The following is a 25,894-nucleotide window of genomic DNA, read 5'->3' as shown; positions in this document are numbered from 1 at the left end:
GAAGGGAGCTGTTAAAGAGGTCAGACAATCCTCTGGGCTTTCTTGCAGCCTAAGAGACCCCCCCCCCCCCCAAGGGGCCGCTGGGAGTTGCTGGAGGTTGGGGAGAGGCAGGAGCTGGCGGCACAAAACCCGGCTCTGTCACCTCTGCCCTCCATCAGGGTCTGCACGGAGCCTCTGGCGCTTTTTGTCTGGCCCCGAGCGCTGCTCCTGGCAGATGGACCCGCCTGTAATTGCACATCGAGCAGCCAAAGGCCAGAAGGGTCCCCCGTGGGGAGAGCTCAGCTTAAACTAAAAGGCTTTAAATCTCTGGGCACCTGTCACTGATTTTGGAGCTGGCCTGGCCCCCACCTCCCCCCTTGTCTCCCCGGTGTCTCCCCAGGCTCCAACGTCCTTCCTGCACCCTGGCAGGGCTTGGCCTGGGAGTTGGGCCCTGCTGCTCCTTTCCTGTCACGTCTGTGCTCATTTCTCGAGGCTACCACGACAAAATTGTGGAAAAAAACACCATTCTGGGGGAGGAACAGGGGTTGGTAACCAACCTCCAGCCCTCCTGGCGAGGGGGGGGGGGGAGGGACTGTGAGATGGTGGTCTGGCCCCAAACCCTGCTCTTGCTGTGGCCCCATCAAGCTTTGGGGAGCTCGGGGGGGGCTGTGGGGCACCTCATGGTGGGGTAGGGGGAGTGGCAATGCCAGGTCTCTGCTTCCCCTCCCTGGGTGCTGTCAAGCGGGGGAGCTTCCTTCAGGGCCCCAAAATCACCCTGGGGTGCAGGCAGCCCCCAGAGCAACACTTGTCCTTTGGGGGGACCATATATCCCTTCCCAAGAGGCAGGAAGGGGGTGCCAGGATGGGAGCAACCCCCAGAGCCTCCTTTCCCCACCCCACCACCCCCCCTCCTCCCCAAGCAAAGGGGCTTCTGCAGCGGCTCGTTTTTCTCCCGTACATTTATTGTGCTAATCCACAAGGATTAAGTTAAACCAGTCAACGCAAACTCTATTTTCCAGCCCATTTGGGCCAAAATTACCGTCCAGTGTTAAAATGGAAAGGGGGGGTGGGCCTAGGGCTGAGCTATTGGGGTGGAGGAAAGGGAGCCCCGGTCCAGGGGGTCCCCCCCAGCGTGGGGTTAGATTTTGGGGCGCCAGCCCTTGATGAACTGCATGATCTTCTTCACCTGGAGCTTGGTGAGGCGGAAGTCGTCGGCCAGGATCTCCTCGCTGAGCTGCACGAAGATGCTGCCGTCGATGCGCTCACGGGCGAAGAAGCTGACGACGTCCTCGGAGAGGCCGATGAAACGCAGGCACTTGGAAACCTCCTCCAGCGAAAGGGCCGAGAGGTCGGCGGGGGGGAGCCAGGGCGACCCGTCCCCACTGGGGCGGGGGGCGGCGGCCGGCGGGGTCCCCCCGTCCCCCCCACGAACCGCCGGCGGCACCTCGATGACGCCCTGCGCCAGGTAGAGGCGGGTGACGCCGCCCTCGGCCCCGCGCAGGACAGCGGGCGAGAGCGGGGCCGCCCCCCGGATGACGATGCTGTCCCCCTCGAAACCTTTCGGGGGGCGAGGGGGGGCCGCCGGCTCCTCCACAGGGGCGAAGGGCTCTGGGGAGGAGGAAGAGGACGAGGGGGCCACCGGGGCTGAAGGCGGTTTGGGCCACTCCGAGCTCTCCGGCCACTCGGCCGGGCTGGCAAAGGGGTTGAGTGCCCCGAAAGGGGCAAAGCGTTTTTGGGGGTGCGGGGGCTTGAGGCGGGGGCAGCTGCGGAAGGGCTTCAGGGGGGGCTCGGCCCCCGGCGTCGAGCAGCCGCTCCCCGCCCCGGCACCCGCCTCGACGTAGGCCCAAGGGTCCGACCAGGAGCTCGGGGCGGGTTGGGGGGCGGGGGGCAAGGCCGTGGGGGGCAGCGGGCGCCCGGGGGGGTCCCCGGCTTTGCAGTCACCCCAAGTGCAGGGGTAGCAGTACAGGGAGTAGGCGTCGGGTGAGGGCGAACCGCTGCCGCTCCGCGGGACCGACCTGCCGCAGGGAGGAAGGGCAGCGTCACCATCCTCCCGGTGATGTGTCTCTGTGTCGCCCCCAGCCCCACCCTGGGGTGTCAACCCACCCCTCCCATAATGTCCCCGGCCACCCCCGAGCCACTCACCCGTCGTGGAGCCCCGAGGAGTAGTAGGAGAGGCTGGGGCTGGGCGAGGGCGCGGGTGCCAGCCTCGGGCAGCGCAGGGGGGCCGGGGGGCTGCAGGGGACCGGGGGGCGGCTGCCCCGGGGCGGCACGGGGGGGGCGTTCAGCAGCCGGCACTCCTCCTTCACCTGGAAGGGGGGGGCGAGCGCTGTCAGACACACCCCACCTCCAAAAGTCACCCGTGTCAGGGGATCTGCCCCCAGGACCCCATGGATGGAGGGAGCGATGTGGGGGGGCAACCAGCCCCGATCGAGCCACTGAGCTTGGGGCAAAAAACAGGGACCCCTCAGGGAATTGTGTACCCCATGGTGTGGGGAGCCCAAAATATTTGGGTACCACATGACGAGCCTGAAATTTTGGGGACACCCCCCCACCCACCCCGCAATGGTGCAGGGGAGCCCTGACTTTAGAGAGCCACAGTGTGGGGGAGCCCGGAGGATTTGGATACCCCCCAGGTGCTGGGAAGCCCAAGGTACCCCATGGTGCAGAGAGCCCGGGGGACCCCCCTGGAGATGGGGAGCTACCCCACCACCTCGCCGCTGGCCAGGGCGGCTGCCGGGACCCCGGGGTGTCCTTCCCTGGACTGTGGCTCTTACCGCCTCCGATTTGGGTGGCACGGGAGGTGGGGTGTCCCCACGGGGTCCATCCCCGGGGACGCCGGGGCGGTGCGGGGAGCCCAGCGGGGTGAGCACCCCGAAAGAGCCGAGGTCCTGCCGGCCGCCGCCCCCCTCGCAGCAGCCCTCGGCGCCAGGGTTGCTCCAAAGCTCCTCGTAGGGAATCTCCAACGGCTCCTGAGTCCTGAACTCGGGCTCGGCCCAGTCAGGCGTCACGTATTCCCGGTCGGCGTCGGGGAAATCGGGCAGCGGCGGGCGCGGGGTGCTCCCCGTGACGCCCCGCGGTCCCTGGCAACGGGCGGGGGGCTCGCGGGTGCCGCAGGCGCAGAGGGAGAGTCGCTGGAGGGGCTGGTTGAGCTCCTCGCGGGCGCAGGCTGGCAGGCAGAGCCGTAAGCGCCGGGGGCTGGCACATTCCTCCGAAAAATCGGGCTTGGCCTCCCGCACGGCCCGCGAGTACTCGTCGGGGTTGAAGCGGTCGTGGCAATACGCAGCGCTGTCCCGCAGCAGCTTCTCCAGCTGCGGGTCACCGGCCAGTAGCCCCTCGGGCAACTGGAAGCGAGGCATGTCGGTCAACAGGAGGAAATGGAAAGGCACCAGCTCGTCCCGGCGGAGGATGCAGCAAAGCACCACCGTCTTGGAGATGATGCCGACCAACTTGTAGCAGTGGCCCTCGCGGATGGCGTGCAGGTCATAGGGGTTGCGTGCCGGCCGGCTGGGCACGGCCACGTTGACCGGTAGCCGCACCTTCTCGATGATGCTGCGGATGGTGTGTTCGCCCTCCTGCAGGCGCAGCTCGAGGGGGCTGCGGGTGCTGAAGCGGCCCTTGCACTGGAAGGGGAGGCTGAGGCTCTCGTTGGTGCGGTGGTTCATGCAGATCAAACAGGGCATCTTGCCCTTCACCTGCCGGGCCCCCGCCGCCGGCCCGGCCTTGCCCAATTTCCGCAGGATGGTGTTGAAGCGCGACTTCTCTTTCACCGTCTTGGCGCAGAGGATCTCGGCTTGGCCCATCAGCGTCAGCTCGTCCCCCGCGTGCAGCGTGAAGTTGTACACCTCGCTGTCCTCGCTGAACTCCCCCGACACCACCTGCCCCGGCACGGCCCCGCCATGGGACCCCGCTGCCCCTGATGTCCCACCACTGCCCTCTCGTGTGCCACCACCATCCCCTGATGTCCCACCACCAACCTTTGATGGCCCATCACCCCCCGCACTGTCCCACTGTTCTCTCCTGGTGTCCTACCACCATCCCCTGATGTCCCACCACCACCCCCGATGTCCCACCACCATCCCTCAATGTTCCACCACCATCCCTTGCTGTCCCACCATCCTCTCCTCATGTCCCACCACTGACCCTCACTTCCGCCCCCCACCCCCTCATTCCCACCACCTATCCCTGATGTCCCACAACTGACCCCCAATGTCCCACCACCACCACTAATGTCCAGCCACCATCCCTGATGTCCCCATGACCTACCTCTGATGTCCCCACCACCACCCCTGATGTCCCACCACCATCCCCTGATGCCCCACCGTCCTCTCCTGATGTCCCACCACTACACCCAATGTCACCAACCCTTGACTGATGTCCCACCACTGACCACCCCCAATGTCTCACCACCTCTGATGTCCCACCACCATCCCTCAATGTCCCACCACCATCCCTTCCTGTCCCACCATCCTCTCCTGATGTCCCACCACTGACCTCCCATGTCACCAACCCTTGATTGATGTCCCACCACTGACTCCCCCAATGTCTCACCACCATCCTTGATGTCCCACCACCATCCATCAATGTCCCACCACCATCCCTTGCTGGTCCACTGCCCTCCCCTAATATCCCACCACTGTCTCCTGAGGTCCTACCACCACCCCCTGCTCCCTCACCCCCACTCCCTGACATTCACCTCCTGTCCCACCACTGTCCCCAGCTGTTCCCCACCGTCCCCTGCTGCCCCCATACGGACCTTCACGCTGAAGGTGATGGCCTCCATGACGAAGACGCGGTCTGGGAAGATGCTGGCCACCTCCTCCACGCTGTTGAAGTACTGCACGGGCTCACGGAGGTCCCGGTCCTGGTCCAGCAGCTTGAACTTCCCTGCGTCGACCAACCAAACCCTCGGTGGTGAGAGCTTGGCCCCAGGGACCTGCTGTGACCCACCTTTGGGGGGGGGGCAGCCATCCTTGAGGACAGCCCCCCATTTGGAGGGGGGGAAGGATAATTTCTGTGGGCTGCAAGGGGACACCAGCACAGCCCCCACACCTGTACCCCACACATGCAGCATCGAGGGGGGGTGGGGGAAGTACAAAGCCCCAGACACTGGAGGTGTCTGCAGGGACCCCCCCCAAAGCAGCCACAGAAATGCCTCGTGGGTGGAGGAACCCACCTGGAGCAGAGCCAGCAGAGCAGCCAACACCACAGGGAGCCCCCGTTGCCCCCCAAAACCTGACCCCAGCCCCACCGAGGCCCCATGACACCCCTCCACAAGCTCTACCCCACACCGCGGGTGGGAGACCCACTGGGGAGGGGACCCGGGGAGGGGAGCGGGGGCTTGGTGGCAGCGGAGGCGCAGGCAGGAGTGGGGAGCGAGGCGGGGGGGCCGCGGCCGGCAGCGAAACTGCCGCCCTTGGCATCGGCTTGCCGGGGACAGACCTGAGGGGAATATTAATCCCCTGCCGTGCCCGCACCAGCCGCCCCCACCGCTGCCACCCCCCGAGCCCAGCGCCTGGGCAGGGTCCCGGAGACACCGGAGTCGGTCAAGGCTGGAGTCGGGGGCAGTCCCACATGCCGGGGGGGATCAGCTTGGACACAGCCGAGCCCCCCGAAGCCAGTTAATCCACTGCCCGGCCCTCTCCTCTTCGTCGGCCCCCGCCTTGGGACGGGTGATTAACCCCTCCCCCGCTCCATTTCCCATTATTTATTTATTAGCAGGACTCATTACCGACATGGCGAGCACTTAGAGGGGTCATTAAGGCTTTTGCTATGGCAGCCGCCGGCATCTCGGCCCCTTCGTCTGCATCACCAGCCCCGACCCCCTTCCCACCCCTGGCCCCATCCCCATCCTCATCCCATTCCTGTTTCCATTTCTATCCCCATCCCTGTCTCCATCCTCATCTTTGTCCCACCCCTGTCCCCATCTTCATCCCATCCCTGTCCCCATCTCTATCCCTGTCTCATCCTCATCCTCAACCTCATCCCATCCCTGTCCCCATCTTCATCCCATCCCATCTCCATCCCCCTCCTCATCCCAACTTCATCCTTGTCCCCATCCCTATCACCAGCCTCATCTTAATCCCATTGCTGTCCCTATCCTCATCCCATCCCATAATATGCCATCCCATCCCATCCCATCCCATCCCATCCCATCCCATCCCATCCCATCCCTGTTTCTATCCCATCCCATAGTATCCCATCCCATTCCATCCCTGTTCCTATCTCCATCCCATCCCTGTTCCTATCCCCATCCCATCCCCACCCCATCCCATAATACCCCACCCCACGTCCCCATCCCTCTCCCACCCTCACCCCCATCAAGGGGGGGGGGGGGGGGGGGGGAGGCGCCAGACAACAGCCCCCAAACCATCCCCTCCCCTCAACTGGACCCTACTGGAGCATCCCCAATCCTCCACCCCCCCCAAGCTTTGGGGGAGGCATCCCAGCTCCCCCGCCCCAGGGGGACCCCTAACCCCCACCCCCCCCTCACCTGGGTACTGCAGCGGGATGTCGATTTTGGGCCCGATGACGTAGTGACCTTCCTCCAGGCCGTGGGCTGTCACCGTCGTCCACTGCCGGCAGGAGTGGACCAACAGCACGTCCTGGGCGCTCACCCCCTCCACGCGCTCGCCTGACATTTTGGGACACACACACACACACACACACACACACAGGGCTGTCACCAGCCCCAGGACCCCCCCCCACAGCCCCCCCCCCAGTGTCTGGACAGACGGACAGACGAGCAGGTGCCCGCTGCCAAGAGCTGCCAGTTGCCCAGGAAACAATTTCTTTGTCCCCCCTGAAAAGCTGCAGCCGCCACAAACAACAACTTTATTGAGACCACAGGGCACCCCCCACCCCCCCCCAAAACCCCCTCAGCCCCCCCTCCTCCGCTGCACCCCACGTCCCTGACACCCACCCCCAGCTTGGCCCCCAGGACCCACCCTGCTCGGGAGGGACAGACCGTGCTCGGGGCAGGGGGGGAAAGCCACCCTGGGGTGACCCTGTGCACCCCTGTGGGGGGGGGGGTCACAGCCACCACCCCCACCCCCCCCCCGCCCCTTCAGCCAGGCTGTGTCCCCAGGGGGGGGGACACACACCGGTGGCTCTGAGCCCCCACCAAGGGTGACGGGGGCAACCCACACCCAGGCCCATGGCTGGGGGGGCTGGGGGGGCCCCCCACGCACCCCCCCACTCACCCACACCGCCCTCCGCCCCCCCCCCCGCCCCCCCCATGTCCCACCTGGCCGTTCAACCTCCCTCCCTCCTCCTCCTTCCTCCAGCCTCCCTCCCTTCTCCTGCTCCCTCCAGCCTTCCTCCCTCCTCTTCCCTCTAGCCTCCCTCCCGCTTCCCTCTGCCCTTTCTCCCACGTCTCCATCACTCTAGCCTTCCTCCCTCCTCTTCCTCCTCACTCTCAAGCCGTCCTCCTCCTCGTCCCTCCGCCTTCCACCCCTCCCTTCAGCCTTCCTCCCTCCTTCCTCACCTCTCCAGCCTTCCTCTCTCCCTCTTCCCCATCACTCCAGCCTCCCTCTCTCCCTCGTCCTCGTCCCTCCAGCCTTCCTCCCTCCTCTTTCCCATCCCGCTAGCCTTCCTTCCTCCTCCTCCTCCTCGCTTCAAGCCTTCCTCCCTCTTCCCCATCCCTCTGCCCTCCACCCCCCCCTCCTCCTTCCAGCCTTCCTCCCTCCCTCCTCACCTCTCCATCCTCCCTCCCTCCGTCCTCCCCATCTCTCTAGCTTCCCTCCCTCCTCCTCATCCTCCCTCCCTCCTCTTCACTCTCAAGCCTTCCTCCCTCCCTCCTCCCCATCACTCCAGCCTCCCGCCCTCCCTCCTCCTCGTCGCCCCGTCCTTCCTCTCTCCCTCCTCCTCCTCACTCTCAAGCCTTCCTCCCTCCTCGTCCCTCCTCCCTCCACCCCTCCCTTCACCCTCCCTCCTCCTCGTCCCCCAGCCTTCCTCCCTCCTTCCTCCTCACCTCTCCATCCTCCCTCCCTCCTCCCCATCACTCCAGCCTCCCTCCCTCCCTCCCTCCCTCTTTCTCGCCCCCCCAGCCTTCCTCCCTCCCTCCTTCTCCTCCTCTCCATCCCTCCAGCCTCCCTCCCTCCTCCTCCTCGTCCCTCCAGCCTTCCTCTCCCCCTGACTACTCCCCCTCCCTCCCTCCCTCCCTCCCCAGCCCCCCCCGCGCCCCCTCCCCGCTCACCCTGCCCCAGACAGACGAGGGTGGGCAACCGGCACTGGCTGACGATCGCATCGAGGGGCAGCGCCGCGGGGCTCCAGCGGAGCCGGGCCAGCCCCGCCGCCAGCTTCTCCATCGCATCCCGGCTCAGGCCGGCCCCGGGCCGCGGGGGGGGGGCGGCCGCACCGGCCTCCAGCGCCGCCGCCGGGGCCGGGGCCGGGGCCGGGGCCGGGGGCGGGGGGGGGGAGGCGGGGGGGGGAGCGGGGCACAGCCGGGAGCCGCCCCCCGCCCGCCCTCGGCCCCTCCTGCCCGCCCGCCCCGACAGGCGGGACCCCCCCCCCCCCCACCCCACCGCCCCCCTCAACCTCCCCGAGGGGGCGGGGGGAGGCGGCGGCGGGTGGGGACCCCCCCGGAGGGACACCCCCCTCCCCTTGGCTGGGGACCCCCCGAGGCGGGGGGGGGGGACACACACGCTGCCCCCGGCGAAGCGGAGCCGCCCCCAGGAGACGCTGCTGACCCGGGGTGGGGGGCCGGCTCAGCCCCGGGGTACCGGGGGGCTCGGCTCCCTTGGGGGGGTCGAGCAGGGCGGGGGGAGCCGCTGCCCCCGCCCCCCCCCCCCCCCCTAAGGAGACACCAGGGCTGGAAGGGCCGAGACGCGGGTGGGGGCTGCGGGGGGGCGTGTTGCGGGGGTGGGGACGACGACACCCCGATCGCCCGGCGGGGACCCCCGGCACAGACCCGAGGCCCAGGGAGCGGGGACCCCCCGGCAGGGCCATCCCCATCGCACGGAGCGGGGACCCCGCACCCTGGGGGGGGCTCACGGGCACCCCGAGCTGGGGACGCCGGGCCCGGGGGGGGGGGGCCGCACCCCCGTAAGGCGCTGGGGACACGCTCGCTCACAGCCACGAAGCCGTTTCGGGGTCCTCGCGGGTGCCGCGGTGCGGAGCTGAGGACACCGCACCCCCCCCAGCCACCCCCCCAGGGTGGTCAGAGACCCGGGAGGAGGAGGATGAAGGAGCAGAGGAAGCAGCAAGCGGCCGACGGGGCCAGTGTCCAGCCCTGGGGACGTGTCACTGCGCGCTGGGGTCTGTCACCCGGCTGTCACCCGGCTGTGTCCCCCCCCCCCCCATCCCGAGCACCCCCAGGCTGCAGCCGGAGCCCCCGGCGATGGGTGCTGGAGACTCCGACCCCTCCTCGAGGGCCTGACTCAGCGCAGGGGTGGGGTCCTGGTGCGGGTTGGAGAGGTGGGGGACACACACCCACCCCCAAAGGTGCCATCAGAGCAGCAGCGGGGTCCTCCGGGGGAAAGCCCACGTGTGGGGACATAAAAAACCTGCCAGAAGCAGGAATGGGGACAGAGCAGGGACAGGGATGGAGCAGGGATGGGAAAGGATCAGGGATGAGGATGGAGCAGGGATGGGGATGAAGCGGGAACAGGGATGGAGCAGGGATGGGAATGGGGATGGAGCAGCGACAAGGAAGGAGCAGGGACAGGGATGGGGACAGCCGGGGTGACACAGCAGAGGAGGGCGACAGGGAAAGACTCCGGACTCACTGACAGGGATGACACCAACACGGGGACACCGAGAGCTGCCGGACAGTGCCGGTGTCCGTGGGGGAAGGTCCCTGCCCGGTCCCTGAGTCCCCCGGGGGCACAAATGCCACCACCAAGGTCATGGGCACGGCTGGAAGCGCTGCCCCGACCCCGCGGTGCCTCGACCACAGCAATGGAGTCACTGGGGGGATCGGGGGTGGCCTCGTTCCCCTGCGAGGGGCACGGGAGGGGACCGCAAGCAGCCGATGGGGACAGCTTGAGCTCTCGTGGGGGGTGACATCCCCACCCAGGGGTGCTCCCAAGGGCTGGGGGAGCCCCGGGGGGGCAGCAGAGGGGTCAGGGAAGGGCATTGGCTCAGGGCTGCTGGCACAGGGCGGCCGCTTTCCCCACACTGAGGAGCTGGGGGGTGTCACAGCCCCCAAGCTGGGGTACCCCCATGCCAAGGGGACGCTTCACCCCATCCTGCCTTTGGGAAACACCAACCTAAAGCTTTGCTGCAGAAAAGACAGAAATGAGGAGTTCTAGCGCCAGGCAAATCCTTTCTCAGAAGTTGAGAGTGGCAGCGGCCCAGCCAAGCGCTCAGATGAGGCTCAGGGGGGACTCGGTGGCCCCTGGGAGAAGGTGGGGGGCCAGGGCTCGGCCCTCTGCCCCCACCCAGGGCCTGGGAAAAGGGAATTTAATGGGGCCGAGGAAGTAACCAATGCAAGTTTATAAAAGCTTTTATTTGCTCTTGGTACGACCAAGAATGGGACAGTGATCTTTTATACAATTTGATACAGTAAGTGGTACAAAAGAATGTGTTTTAAATAAAAAGCCAGAGTGGAGTAGCAAAAATATTAAAAGATTAAGTAAAAAATTGTAGGCATGGGAATTAATCCTAGACCTTAAGTTGATGCTGTTTTTCCACCGTCGGAGGCCGAGAGGAGGAAGCGCCGCTTTGCCCCCTGCCCCGCCCCAGCAGCTCCCCGGGGCAGCGGTTGGACACACTTGTAGGACAGATTCAACCTCGGGATTTGGTTTATCAGGACCAATTTAATCGAGTTAGATTTTTTGATTTTTTTTTTTTTTCCTGTGACAAAAAGGTAGCGCCGAGTCCTCTGTGGCGGCTAAAGCCCAGCCTGGGGCTGGAGCAGGGACAGCTGCGTTCGCATCCTTTTCTAGGCTGGCCTTAGGCTTTATTCCACGCCCAGGGCTGGGGAGGGGGTGTCTTCCAAGTAGAGGTTTCACAAGCAGTTAGTTCGCTAGCTAGCAGGAAGTTTAGATACCAGCAGAAATAAAAGTACTGCAAATTCCTCCAACATGATTATTATGACTATATTTTTTTTTTTTCCCTGTCTTTTAGCATTGACTCCCTGTCTCTCACTCCTCCTCGGCTGGGCCTTGCACTCCACAACGCAAAACAAAGCCAAGCCCGGCGGTTAAAATTCATGGTTTTTATGTGAACAGAAGTAGACCGTCTAGAAATATTTCAGTTTATTACGTGGGTAAGGAGAGGAGGAAGGGGAGGCGGTGGCTAGGAGCAGCAGCGAGGGGCCTGCTCTCTACCTGTTGGCTCGCAAGGAACACAGCGTCTACAAAGGGATTTACACAGAGGGAGCCAAGCCCCTGGCAGCAAATAAAAAGCTCACATTTAAAACAAGGATTATACAAAAAAAAACAAACAAAAAAAAAAAACCAAAACCAAACCACCTTGATGTCTATTTCTCCATTTTTCCCTTTTTTGATCATGTTAGAAAGTGCAGGTTTAACCAAAAGTAGCCGTAACTCTATTTACAGCGCTGGGCGCGACAGAGGCGGCTGATCCGCCCGTCCCCATGTCCGGCCCCAGCCCGGCGGCCACTCGACAGGGAAGGGTTAACACACACGGAGACAAAATGCCAGAATACAGAGGGAAAGGGGAGACACCTCGGTTCAAGTTACTACCGGGAAGCCGTTCAAAACTAGATGTCAAAACACCGTCATTTCGTTACAATTAAACCAGCGTTATTTACTACTTTAATTCTTTACCGGAGACAGTCCGAAACCCAAGCGGACAAGAGCGAGGCACAAACTTGTCCAACTAAGGGAGACCGGGAGGCCTGGGGAGGAAGAAGCATCTATTTAAAATATCTTTCAGTCCTCGGGGGGAGCAGCTCTCCGAGGGGGGGTTTAAACGCAAGTGAAGGTACAAAGGCTCCCGCGGCCGCGCTCGCGTCCTTCCCCGCTCCCTGCCGGAAGGGAGGAAGCTGCGGGCACCGGAGCAACCCCCGCAGCCGCTGGAAAAGCAAAATTAATCCCCGGGGGGAGCTCAGGAGCCCGCCCGGGATCCCCCGCCGCGTCCCCGCAGCGCAGGACCGAGAGCAAGGCTGACCGCGGTCCCAGCGCCGCCGCCGTTACCACGGGGAAAATGGAAAGTTTGCAGGGAGGTAATAAATTAAACTGCCAACATTTTTTTTTTCTCCCTTTTCGTGTTTTTTTTTTTTTTTTTAAATCTAGTTTCACTCAGCCTTTTGCTAGGCTACCGAACCACTGGTTGGAGGGGCTAATGGGAAGAGAGAACTTAAAAGTTCGTGTTAACTGCTGTCAGTTTGGGAACTGCATGTTATATTCATACACATAAAGTAGACAACCACATCACCCTCCATAGAAAACTAGTGCATGCAAATAACTCTTCCATATCATAAAACCCAACGGCTATGCAGGAGGAGAGAGAAGATATACTAGTGAACTGACATTGCCTAGAGGGAAATTAGTAGGTATCGTCAACATTTTTACCTTGAAAGCTAAATCAGTGCTTTGTATTAAATTTTTGGCAAACATACCACGTTGCCATCCTTTTAATTAACACATCACACCATGAAGAAATGCAAATAAAAGCAGCATGCAGGCAAAAGGAAAGAGCTGCGAGTGAGGAAAAAAAAGAAAAATGGCAGCAGGAACAGTTCTGAATGGCTAGATCACCAAAAAGGAGACACAGCAGATTAAATGTCTTTTTTTTTTTTTTTTTTTTTTTTGCACCACCCTTTGTCCTCGATGCATTACACCAACAATCACAGAAAGCAATCACAAAAGAGTTCAGTATTTTAAAATGGTCAAGTATGGATGGTAGGTCTCCTGCACATGCTTCCACCAGAAGAGGAGAAAAGAAAAAAAGTGAAAACAAAAGTTCCTTTCCACATAAGGCACAGGACAAAATAAACCCCATTCACAGACTCAAGGCAAAAATGAGTGTTTTCCTGGCTCTTTGATGCATCTAGAGAATACAGTGACTCAAGCACATTATCCATGACAGAAAATTCCACTGTTGTACAAAATAAATTGTTAATTCTAACTTTTATTCTTATACAATTTGCAGAATAGAGTTGAATATGATTGCTATAGGTTTTAATGTCAGGAGGAACGGGACTATAATACAACCAAAACGTAGTGGTAAGTTGAGCAGGTACATTAAAAAAAAAAAATGAAGTCACGGAGATGATTTTCCTATACACATGGTTGAGAAAATTATAGTACGCAAGCTGTCCTAAACGGAAAAACAAAGGGAGACAGGAGCTTGTTAAGATGAGGAACAAAACATTGGTTTAAGGTTAAAAACAGGCAGAGTGGTTTGTTTTGCAGCGAGAAAAAAGGGGCGGTGGATGGCGATTGGTGATATAGGAGAACGTTCAGCAACACTTGCTCTTCCAGCCTGTCACCCCACCTCCACTGCTGATATCTACATTTTCACTGTTGGGCTCTTTTACAGGGGTCTGCAAGGAAACAAGTAAAAAGAGTTAGATGACTCTCAAGATATTCTGCAGTAAAGTATTCAGAGCGGAAGAGAGAGCGGCTTGCAAGACGACTGGCATCACCGAATAATATTATGAATAAACTAGGGACAATGAGCCCCTCAGAAATGTAGGGAATCCTCCTCCCCCTCCAGCAAAAGCAGACAAAACCATTTTAAGTTTTGTTTTAAATAAACAACAACCGGAAATCTGGGGGGGAGAAAAAAAACCAACAACAACAACTTTTGAACTTGGACCACCCCAAAGTAAACTAAAACTATTTCTAGATCCTGCTCTTAGAACTGACACTCGGACTTTGGTGGAGTAAGTAAATCACAGTGTACACCCAACACAAGCTGAAGCTAAATTATGTGAACTAACGACCTTAGAAAACCACAGAGTAATTTATGGATAAAGAGGGGTTGTTCAACAGCATCTGCCTTCCAGTTAACCAGGACACCAGTTTCCGAGGCAGCAGGCAAAGCAGGCTCGCCTGCGTCATGGGATGTAAACTTGGTGAGACCAAAGCAACAATCAGAGTCAAGTGGGTTTGATCCGATGCTAACATCTCCTTTCAGCTGTTCAGAAACCAACCCAAACGTTCATGAGAATGCTGCTGGTTAGCCTCTGTATTCCTTTTCTTATTTTTTTTTTTTCACAGCCTTGCAAAAGCACGCTCTTCCCCCCGATTCTTCAGACAAATACACTGACGGCCAAAATAAAAATTTGAAGGTGAAAAGGGTCAGTGAGCCTCGCTAGCCTGACCTCCTGCTTACCAGAGGTCAGGGATTTTCAGCCGGTTTCTCACATAAAGCTTGTCAAAACCTGAGAAACAACTCGGACCTACAACGGCGAACCAGACGTTGCTGAGCGACGTGTATTTATAAGGGTTGCAAAAAAGATTCAACATTGACCTTGCACTAAATTTGGACCCAGTTAACTCAGATGCCATTATCGATGAAGTGATGGAGACAGGGCAGCCCCCAACGCTCAGCTGGGGCACAGCAACCCCACGTAGGGTCACCCCGGCACGTGCTGGAGTTGGCCAACCCTCATCTCCCGAGCTCTGCGGAGTTCCAGCGCTGGAGGGGCACGACCCGATGGGAAGCAGGAACGTGCCAGCACAGGGTGACAGGGTAAAGCGAGCCCTCGGCTACGGGAGCACAACAACTAACTGGAACCAGCCCCGGAGCCACCCACTCAGCTCGATCCTACGAACGGTGGCAGCTATCAGGAGCTGGTGTGTTTTTCTGCTCGTGGAAGATATCAGGGGTACGAGTACAGCAGCGCCCTGTCGCTCTGGGCACGCAGAGTTGGGTACAGGCCACCAAGGCCACTGTCTTCAGGGGATGGGGAGCCAGCCACCGGGATGAGCTGGTGATCCACGCTCTCCTCTCAGCTGCAGTACAACCGTCCCAATAAAACCTCCCACGAAACGCAGAGGCCGAGGGGGCTCATCACTGGAAACAGGGCAGAAACAACACTTCGAGCTCCTTCATCTGTCTGGCCAACCACACCTCAACTCTTCCCAAGAGGCGCTTCAGAGTTTTTAGCCCGTGCTGCACGTTGATGGAGATGGTGGCAGGGACAGGACAATCCTCTCCCACCCCGACTGAAACGTTTTAAGCCCAAGCACACGTACAACACAACCATGAGTTTAAGGGCCAAACAGCTACAAGTTCACGTTCCTTGGCTCTACTCCCTCTACACAGTAGCCCTACAACAATGGAACAGCAAACAAGCTTTAGAAACTTCCAACGTACAAGAACTCCTTCAGGGACGCGTTTGCCTTCGCACACCAAAGCCAAAAGCTGCAACAATCCAGATAAACATCAACAGCGATGGGAGCTGAAATTTTTAGGGTGTTTTTTTCAAGCAAATCCTGTAAGCACCTACCTTTCGAAGAATGTCTTCTGCTAATGTGAGGAATGCCTTCTCAATGTTTATATTTGCTTTTGCACTAGTTTCGAAAAACCTAATACCGTGCTCCCTAGCAATCTAAACCAAAAGAGAAAAAGAAGGAGGTTAGCGTTACTGCAGAGTTATTCACTTGGTGCTGCCGTAACTTGGGGATTAGTGGCATTTATAAGCACATAATATACTTTTGGCCGTAGCAGGCATCAGAAGTACTAGCTAGGCAAAGTGTCACAAAAGATTTGATACAGAATGATTCAGAAACAGCAATTAAAGTGTATTAAACCACAAGTCAATGTCTGGACGCAAGACGACCGATACCATACAAGCCTGTCACACGGGAAGTAACTTAACAAAGGATGCCTGAAAATCTGTAGTTATCAAAGGCAGCAGAAACTGCAGCGGAATTATTTCCATTCACGGCATTGTCTGCAACGCAGCTTCAGGGAAAACAACCCCTGGACTTACAAAGCATCAGCAAATCCAGCGGCCCTGCCCGCTCCCTGGCACATCCCACTGTGGCACCTCAACCGACTGGAGCTGGCAGGAGGTTTTGGCACCGATTTGCTTCCTTGGATAAGCAAGTTTTGGTCTGACACTTACCTGTTCGCCTTTTGCTTTAGGGACAACTCTTTTATCTTCCATGTCACACTTGTTTCCTAACAGCATCCTCTCCACATCTTCATTGGCATGCTAAAACGAGACAAGAGACAGGTTCACACACCTCCCCCAACAAGCAGTAAATATCCACCTCACTTTTGTACTTCCAGGCTGTTTGAAGTCCAGGCTAACGTTTACAGATCTTGGTGTCCTGCACCTTCCTGAGTCGTAACAAAAAGGCTGCCAGACATCGTTCTTCAGACAAAAGTGCTCACATAACCTGGAAGTGGAATGAGACAACAGCTACAGGTGTGACCCAGCTCTATCATCATCCCAATGCCAGTTATTTTCCCCCTTCCTTTTTATTTCTGTAGTTTACACGTGAAGTCTTCCTTTCTGAAAAAGGCCAAGCGCTGTTCTGCGACCCAGACCCATAGTTAATGACACCAGCCTACCAAACCTCCGTTAGTTTGTATTCAGCAACGTGGGAAAAGAATCATCTTCCCGCCGGGCACTTAGAGGTGTGAGTTTTTCTGAGTGCTAGGCAAGCACATCACAGAAACGATGCTACAAAGCATCACAGGATGGGAACCACCCCACAGCTACAGATGCCAAGAATCAAGCTTCAAGCAGTGCCATGGCCCCAGCTGACACTACTTTTTGGTGTTTAAAGGGCCCTTTGCATCATTTTATTGTAAGTCTCCTCAACAACTGCGACTCTGTTTCAGCCACCGCAAAGCCAACTAACCAAGAACTTGGTAAATAAACCTGTTCGCCTGTTAATTTTTTTTTTTTTGAGAGGAGTTACCGAGTTAACTAACAAAGGGAAATTACAGCTCTCTAGCATCACGCTGCTCCTCTGATGTCGCAATGAGAGCAAGACTGCATGTCAGCTTTCTGCTTGAGCTCCATCTGCTAAGTACTTCCTGCAGGGAAATGTAATGCAGACCGTGCACTGAGCACATGTAAACCAGGTCATCGCCGAGGGAAAACTGAAGTGAGCACCCTGCTAACGCCCAGGATGCAAAGAAAAGCAGGACCATGCACTGAGGGAATCACCTTTGTAAGGCAAAAGCAAACACAGAATCACAGAATCATTCAGGTTGGAAAAGCCCCTTGGCATCATCGAGTCCAACCCTCAGCCCGACTCTACAAAGTTCTCCCCTACACCACATCCCCCAACAGCTCATCCAAACGGCCCTTAAACACACCCAGGGATGGGGACTCCACCCCCTCCCTGGGCAGCCTATTCCACTCTCTGAACACTCTTGCTGGGAAAATTTTTCTCCTCATGCCCAGTCTGAACCTCCCCTGTTGCAGTTTAAAGCCGTTCCCTCTTGTTCTGTCACTAATTCCCTGGGAGAAGAGACCAGCACCAACCTCTCTACAATGTCCTTTCAGGGAGCTGTAGAGAGTGATGAGGTCTCCCCTCAGCCTTCTCCTCCTCACACTGAACAGTCCCAGCTCCTTCCATCGCTCCTCACAGGATTTATTCTCCAGGCCCTTCCCCAGCTTCGTTGCCCTCCTCTGCACTCGCTCCAGCCCCTCGAGATCTCTCTCGGATTGAGGTGCCCAAAACTGGACACAACACTCCAGGTGTGGCCTCACCAGTGCAGAGCACAGGGGGACTATCACCTCCCTGCTTCTGCTGGTCACACTATTTCTAATACACCACCAATGCTTTCTCGAGGAACACTGAACAAGCAAAAATACCCCAGTGGTTCAGTTATGGAAGCACTGCCAATATCCATCACAGGAAGGAAAGAATATGCCAGAGAGATGCACCAGACTAGCAGAAAAGCTCCAGCAGCCCCAACACAAAGCATCACTTAAGTGGATAACTGAAGTACTTTGAAAACTGCCATGAGCAGCTTCTTGGAAAGACTAATCTGAATTTACTTTCACTCCAACGCTCTTAATACTACTTTACAGAAGCATTACTAACACAACTACAGAGGCAAGAGATCCACGTTGCCATGCTCCTGCTTACAGTAACAACCCATTTCACATCCCTCAGGAGAATCACCCCCAGTATTTTTTCTTTCAGGTCACAAGGAGGAAGAGCAGCCAGTCGCCAAAGGCAGATTAAGATGTCACATAGAATAAAACTCTGAAAACGTTAACTTTTCACGCCCAAAACTGCTTACACAGCAAGAGTCTTCTTTCAACTACAGCTAGCCCCAACATACAGAACCGTGCGCTTGAGCAACTCAACTCTACTCAAGCCCAAACAAAAGTGCACAGCACAGGACACCTCTGCAGAATGCGTGAGCTTTAAATAATGAAGTATTTCACAAGGATGAAGGTGTAATGTCTCTAGGTTTCCTGGCTATTTCTAAATCAAGGCTTAAGTGGCCTGTAGAAGAGGCTCCTTACACAGACTAGCAATTCAGAAGAGCAGCTGGCTTGTTGAAAATTCTCCTCCTTCAGAGAATATCCTCGGCGATATTAATGCTGTGTAAAACTGAAGCACTCCATCCCTTCGTTCACAACTACCATTTGCAATGTCCTGTCCCTGAGCGGGTTACACCTGCCACACATTTTAGTGAGAAGCCTCAACGCTGCACCTGGAACCCCAGAGGATGACTTCACCCGTCACTCCTACAAATGCACTCCTTTAGTGAGCTTCTTCCACAATAAAAAAAGCTTCCTGAAGGGTCAAACATCCTTTATAAAACTGCAGTAACCACGCTGCTGTCCCCACGTACCTGAAATCAGCTGCCGGGGTTTGTGTGGTGCAGATTTAAAACCATGAGGGCAGTAAAACCACTCTCTCCTCAGACATGATGGGATGAACGACATCCCTTACTCCTGGATACTGCTGAATTGTTTTTAAACAAAGCAACTGCAGAATCTAAAGACCCTGGTTTCAAGTTTACATTCAACTTGTCTCTGAGTTTCTTCCTGTGCTGCCTTACTTCCCCGCCCCTCCTTCTGTACCAAAACGTGTACCTTTCCGTAACAGTAGAGTTTCCCATTTCTCATGCTAGAAAATTAAAGTCACAATATAAAATTTTTGCTCTCTAAGAACCTTTCACCAGTCTGACAGCACCCATCTGCTGACGCTCGGTTCTACAGGGCCATCTTCATGCTTTCTAGAAAAAACACGAAGCTGGAAAATCCCAACATTTATTCCAGCTGGGAACAGCAAAACAAAACCAAGAACTAACAGCTGTGCTGCTCTCTAACACCTCAGAACTCCCGGAGAATGAACTCTTGGGTATCCAGGCCCTGAATGTTTCCACATCAGTTTCTTCTGCTTCACTTGACCTGGCTTGAAATTTTACCAGCCTCCTTGTTTGGTACTTCTCAAACAAGGAGAAAAAAAATCAGCTATGCAGGTTTGAGCAGTTTGCCAACACTCAACAAGAGCAGTTCGCCATACTATCTGCAACACCCATGATAAAACTTGCAAATATTTCACGACGTCAATTTTGAGGGAGCGGAGGTAAGCATATTTAATGATCTTTGAGAATTTACACAGCCATCCTTATAAAATAGGTTAGAACGAGAAGTGACGTATTCTATAGCTACTCTAGAGCTTACGGCTTCGCGTTGCTCCTCTGCACACCACCTCGTGGTGGCAGCTCCTCCCGAAAACTGCAACTCCCAGTTACTAGAAGACACATTCCTTACCTCTGAGTATTCTCCAGCACAGAAACAAAGTTCACTTGTGTATGAATTTGACGTTTTAGGACACCACTAGCTCCTGTGCAGCATCGCAACCCTTCATGCCATTGCTGAAGGGAGAGTTGAGGGAGGGAACACAGGACAGCCAAAGAACAGCACCCAAACCCGTGTTAATTTACACCTTCTGCCAGGGTAGAAGCAGAAGCTGAGTTCTGCGGGACTCATCACACGCTCTACGGGTCACACCAAACAGCTCAATTCTGGAATCTTACAAACGTTACTCACCTCATCTATGTTTCTGAGCCACTTGCTGATGTTTTCAAAGCTCTTGGCATTGGTGATGTCATATACTAGCATGATGCCCATGGCACCTCTGTAATAGGAGGTGGTGATGGTGTGAAATCGTTCCTGCCCTGCCGTGTCCCTGCAGAAAACAGACAAGAGTATGTATCAGAGGCAAGCTTAAAGAACCCTGCATGGTGTATCCATTAGACAAGTGTGCACGGCCCTGTACGTGCTCTACGGCACCGCTACGGGGGGATGTGTGATGTTTTCAAAGAGCAGTAGGACATCCTCCAACATGCACCAGCTTCAAGGTAGACCTGTTCCCTCCCAGGTGTAGCTGAACACTCGCAGAACGGGCAAGCTTCGGTAAGCCAGGCTCAGGAGGCTACAGAAACTGAGGGTTTGACGTTTCTCTTCCAGATTTTACTTTAAAGGGGATTAGGTTTTTTAAAAACACATTTCAGAGTCAACTAGGACAGAAACAAGATGCTGGACTGCGTAACTGGGCTTACACGACTAAGGTGGCAGAGGATGAAGCCATCTGTTGAACAGCAAAGTGGTAGGTTGCAGTAGGTCGTCTACTATCTTACCACAATAAATAAACTCAGTATCGAGTCACGGTAGAAATTTCTTCATTTTAAACTTTGTATTTTTATGGACAACTTGAAACTTGCACCTGAAAGGAAAAACTTTCACTGCCAAGTCTCATATCTCAGGGAAGTGTCTCAGACTCCTGAGCCTTGGTAGGAACCAGCAGTGGACTGCACGAAACAGGAGCAAAAAATGCTCTGCCAACACTTCGATAGGACTGCGAGCTCCAGCAGTGAGAGTCTGAACGACCCTGAAATGCTGCTGTCCCAGACACTCTCTCCTGTTACTGACCAGTTCTTCCCAAATTAACATAAGAATAAGCCACTTTAAAACTCCATTTACAATTTTTAACTTACATGCCATAACCACTGACACAGCACAAGCCCCGCGGACTCGGTACTCAAGTTTCTATAGAAAGTTTCCAAAATGTTGTAGGCTGTTTAGCAACGCTGCTGTCAAAGTCAGGAGAGACTGGAACTGTGACGAGCAACGACGTGACCCAACTACCCAATCAACACCACCACAATGCCCAAGAAGATCCCTTTCCATTTCACCAGCTGCTGAGCAGCCACGAAGCCAATCACTCAACATTTTCTGGAACTCAGACTTAATACTGAGAGGAATTCTGTTTTTTCAGATCAATTTTATAAAGCTTTAAATTGATTTTACAAACGTAAATTGCTGAAATTTAGATCAAAATGTATGAAAAATAAATCTAGGAGATGTACTGTAACATTAAATTGTTGATTTCTACAAGCAATATGTTGAAAATAAACAGTGCAATACTAATAACAGTATGTGTTTTCCCATCTCGTTCCCAGATGTTTGATGGAGAGTGCATGAGATTTGGTTAAACCTGCAGGCCATTCAGTTGAGAATCAGGAGTTAACTGCCACATTCTACAGTGTCTTTCAGAGGATATAAACCCAACAGATTACATGTTTACAGTTAGTTTTCAGTGACACTATTCACATAAGGACACGGACCTGCTTGAGCAGGGCCAGAGGAGGCCACGAAGATGCTCAGGGGGGCTGGAGCACCCCCCTGTGAGGACAGGCTGAGAGAGTTGGGGGGTTCAGCTGGAGAAGAGAAGGCTCCGGGGAGACCTTAGAGCGGCCTCCCAGGACTGAAAGGGGCTACAGGAAAGGGGGGAGGGACAGGACAAGGGGAACGGTTTTAAACTGAAAGAGGGGAGATTTAGGTTAGATCTAAGGAAGAAATTCTTCCCTGTGAGGGTGGTGAGGCCCTGGCACAGGTTGCCCAGAGAAGCTGTGGCTGCCCCCTCCCTGGAAGGGTTCAAGGCCAGGTTGGAGGGGGCTTTGGGCAACCTGGGCTAGTGGAAGGTGTCCCTGCCCATGGCAGAGGGGTGGGACTGCATGGGCTGTAAGGTCCCTTCCCACTCGAACTATTCTATGATAAGGTAGAATCAGATATGTCTCCAAATTTAAACTGGTCTAAATTGAGATTACCCATTCCCTAACCTCCTCCCGAAAGGCACAGCATTCCCCCCCAGACCCACGTTTCCTTGTTCACAAACCAGTAACCTCAGAAAAGATGACAGACTTCAGTTGAACCAGTTCAACTCGTTTCCCTCTCAACTGTTCCTGAGGTCACAGCAAATGCCTGGGCAGAACATGGACACCACCAGGCACTGAGTCCTGTGGAAACTCAGCTCTCCCCACCGTCCTGGCACCTACAGTTGAACCAACAAACACTGACTGCAGTTGCCAAATCAATTTGTTTAAGCACATGTTAGATTTCTGGCCAGGTATCAGCTGGCAAATGGGGAGTAAATGAAAAGCCTCAAAAGCTGAAGATACCACGGAGGAAAAGTTCCTAAGATGAAGGGGAAACGCTGTACAAAGTTTCTTCTCCAAGAGTCTTATCGCCTCCTGTTTGGCTCAGACCCCAGATCATGGTTTTAAGGCTGATTGCTCCCGAGATTCTACCTCCTCCTAGGAAATGACAAATACCAGGAAGAAGGCGAAGAGCAGAGGAGGAGGAGGAAGAATAGGGGCAGTTCCTAAACCCGAGCACCACTTTGTTCGGAGCTGTTCTAACAGGCCGTGCTGCGCAGAGGTCCGGCTCGCTGGCAGTAGCCTCGAGAGGCAACCTAGTCCACTCCCTGGCTCTACAAAACGTTGAGGGATACTCACATTATTCCCAAAAGTTCTGCTGGAGACCTCTGAGGATTGCTGGCTTCAATCCCCCTCTCTCATTTCCTTTCTGTCCCACTTGGAAGTTTCTCCTGATGGCACACTCAGGTTTTCCTTAGTGCAAGTTAATCCTTGTCTTCCCTTTCATAGATAACTAGAGGAGTTCATCTCCCTCCTCTCTACAACTAAACACAAACATCAAACACAGCTCTTGCACCTTCTCTGAAGGTTCTCAAGCCACCTCAAGTTCTTTAGACCTTACTCACTGGCCAAATGTCTAAGATACACGGCCTCACCTATTTACTCTCTCCAGACTCCCTCTGATTTGCCCAGGTCTAAGCAAAAACCAGGACACTAGTCCAGCTGAAGTCTTACCAGCCTCGTGCAGGAACATCTTCCAGAAGACCTGGGCATGCCTGTTTACGCATCCCACTCCCTTTCCTCATGATTAAGCAGATTTTTCTGACATTTGAGTAACTGATTACTCACACTGAACTTGCTAACTTTGCATTTGTCTCTACCAAATTTCACAGGACTTTTTCCAGTGACGTTTCTCCAATCAGTCGAAAGCAATCTGAATTATCATCCAGTCCTCTGCACAATTGATACTTTCCAACTTCATCGTTTCTTGCTTAACTTAAAGACAAGAACCATACTCTCTATTCCCTTACCCCAAACATTAAATGCCTATTGTGAGACTCAGGACAGACTCCTGCAAAAGATCTCAACAGAACTTTTGCACATCACTTATTTTCTCTCACCAGGAGTTTTGTATCCCCTTGATAGCATCTTCACCCAAGTCATTTCCCCCTGACTTGCTTACATCAAACAGGGCATTGTCAGAAAAGCCTTACAAAAAACATCAAGACATACGGCACCTGCAATTTCTCCTCTCCTGACAAGGCCAGGAGCCCTCACAGTAAGAATTCAGATTGATTTTACACAACTTGGCATGGGCAACACCTAGCTGTTACTCATCGCTTGTCACATCCTATGTGCCTACAACTAAACTTGCTTCGTTAACTCCTCCAGTGTTTCTTCTGGCAACTGAAGCTAATGGAGGAAAAGAAAGCCGGGGAGGAATAAAGCTAAGAACCTGGAGTGTTTCCTTTTTTTTTTTTTTTTTTAAAGTACTATATTTGCCCTTTCCCCTTCTTAATGGATTCTCCATTCATTATTCAGAGATAACTCTTAATGGCTGTGAGATTAGAGAACTGACTGAAGCAAACAGAGGAAATGAGTTATGGTTTTCAAACTGCCTACGACCGATGAATCCACCCTGAGCAAACGCCACAAGACAGTCAGAGACCACGTGTCTTGTTCACTGCCCTGGCTTGCCATTCTTTTGTTCCAACCTCTAGGATGTAAGAATATGCTCCAAAGCTACGGGTGTGCAGCAAATCCTCAACACAGGCAAAAACAACTGCGGAAGCTCGCTAGCTTTCCAAGCTCAAATAAATGTAGATGTGGGCTATTAAGATAGCTTAGGAAAATGAAGCTCTACTGCACAGGAGGAAAGGGGGAACTTGGTTTGTTTAGCTGCAAAATAAAGACAAAGAAGGTCATCCTGTGGGACTAGGGAAAGGAGAAGCACAAGGAAAGTGAAAAATCTATTTAAATTACTCTCATGCCAACATTAAAGTATGCATAAGCTGTATCATATTAGAGGTTTAACCAACAGAGAAAGGAATTTCTGGGACAGCTTTCCGGTTGACCTAGCAGAGACTAAAGAAACCTTAAGATGTACTATGACTTATCTATGAAAGATTCACAGGGATGCAACAAGAAGAGATTATATCTGATGGTCTGTGAAGATCCTTCCAGTCCACACAGCTCGAAATAAGAGTCTTCAACATATTAAACCAAATACTTCCTAGCAAAATATTCTTAAGAACTTTATTATGTCCCACTGTTTCTTCTTATAATATTTTTTAAAACTACACAGCACAATACTGCATTGAAGAAACTGTACTGCTGACATGAGGCACGCTCTGGAAGCTTTAGCGAAAAACTTCCTTCACAAAGGAACATCTGTAAGATACCTCACGACTGGCAAATTTCAGCTTTTCTGAAAAATATTCAGCCATGGAAAAAAAAATAATCTATGAGTGAAGAATCTAATTGTTTTATAGGAAGTCAGAGTGACATGCCAAGAGAGTCCCTTCCACCTTGAGCTACGCACATGGTGAATAGTCTCAAAAGCTCTCAGAAGCAAGAGTTAACTTTCAGAAGTTCCTAGGATAATTGCAAATCTTAATGAGACTGATCACACACTAGTGCACACAACAATCACACCACAACAGCTAGTGGTGCTGTCTGCAGCTCTGGCTGTTCACCTCTGTACTTATTAAATGCAAGAACTTGCAGGTAACAGGGCATTTCCACGGGGGTAGTTATTTCAGATAGCCACGCTGCTGCACGTTTCTTTCCGCTGTTCCAGGTCAGCCCATTACTGTTGCAACGAGCCCACTGCTGAATAAAAAATTCTGAGGACCCTTTTCTAGCCATGTAAAAGTGTTCCCAGCAAAGATGCACTGAAAAAAAAAATTGCTTTATGGTCTTCTACACAGTTAAGAGCTGCATGCTAGAAAAAATAAGGCTGTTTCTAAAATTTGGAATCAGTCAAGCAGACTGTAGGAAAATAGGCTGACATACAAATTTTATGTAAAGACAGGAGGGTCAGCGTAGCAGCTAAGTAGGAAAAAAAGAAAAAATTTAGATGCCTTCGAATCGTTAAGTGTTTTTCAGTTTGCTACAGAAGCAATTTTGTCATTGTACTGCTTCCATACTAATCCAACACTGTCAGGTATGACTGTTTCATACAACACCAAAGAGAAAGGGATCATTTGTCCTGCCCAGCTCCGGAAGCTCTCCAGGATGCGTAGCCTTTTAGATCTCACCTTTCTGGCCTTAACGACGCAAGTCACCGTCTTGCAACAAGCCTGTCCAGGCACAAGAAGAACAAGCACTTTGCTAACTTACACCTACTGTCCTTCACCTCATCTCTGAGTTCCTCGGTCTGGCTTGACAACACACACTGCCCACCGACACCACGCCAGGAATCCGCATGAAAACTGGCAAATAGAAAATTCGCAAGTGAGGAATCAACAACTGTTAGTCCCCCATGAACCCCTGCAGAACTAACTCTTCATACAGCTCTACCCATCTCTTGTGGTTACTCCTTAAGATCAGCTTAAGACTAGTTTAAGACTAGATGTGTATACACCATGTGGCTGTTTAATGAAGCTTGGGATTACTACTCTGACTTG

The 25,894-nt window shown here is 54.4% G+C and overlaps 3 protein-coding genes across 3 annotated transcripts in view; 1 reads left to right on the top strand and 2 right to left on the bottom strand.

Annotated features, from left to right (window-relative positions):
- The window catches only part of LOC141940407 (uncharacterized), a 208,476-nt gene that overhangs the window by 140,905 nt on the left and 41,677 nt on the right, over window positions 1–25,894 (top strand). The gene's annotated exons all lie outside the window — the stretch shown is intronic.
- On the bottom strand, window positions 920–8,343 carry GAREM2 (GRB2 associated regulator of MAPK1 subtype 2). The gene is made up of 6 exons (XM_074864642.1): window positions 8,173–8,343; window positions 6,469–6,609; window positions 4,732–4,862; window positions 2,753–3,853; window positions 2,121–2,284; window positions 920–1,993 (listed from the first exon to the last, which is right to left on the bottom strand). Exons 1-6 carry the CDS (start codon window positions 8,282–8,284, stop codon window positions 1,117–1,119), a joined length of 2,526 nt encoding a protein of 841 aa, XP_074720743.1. The 5' UTR covers window positions 8,285–8,343; the 3' UTR covers window positions 920–1,116.
- Window positions 10,405–25,894, bottom strand: part of RAB10 (RAB10, member RAS oncogene family) — a 51,468-nt gene continuing 35,978 nt past the window's right edge. The window contains exons 3-6 of the mRNA XM_074861209.1: window positions 19,879–20,017; window positions 15,967–16,056; window positions 15,346–15,447; window positions 10,405–13,431 (exon numbers count right to left, since the gene is read on the bottom strand). Of these exons, the coding sequence (XP_074717310.1) occupies window positions 13,348–13,431; window positions 15,346–15,447; window positions 15,967–16,056; window positions 19,879–20,017 (415 nt within the window). The 3' untranslated portion in view covers window positions 10,405–13,347. The remainder of the gene's footprint in view (window positions 13,432–15,345; window positions 15,448–15,966; window positions 16,057–19,878; window positions 20,018–25,894) is intronic.

The sequence above is a fragment of the Strix uralensis genome, chromosome 3, assembly GCF_047716275.1.
Source record: "Strix uralensis isolate ZFMK-TIS-50842 chromosome 3, bStrUra1, whole genome shotgun sequence".
In the NCBI taxonomy this organism is placed as follows: domain Eukaryota; kingdom Metazoa; phylum Chordata; class Aves; order Strigiformes; family Strigidae; genus Strix; species Strix uralensis.
Note: the sequence above shows the minus strand (reverse complement) of the source record. Positions and strands in the feature narration are given on the sequence as shown.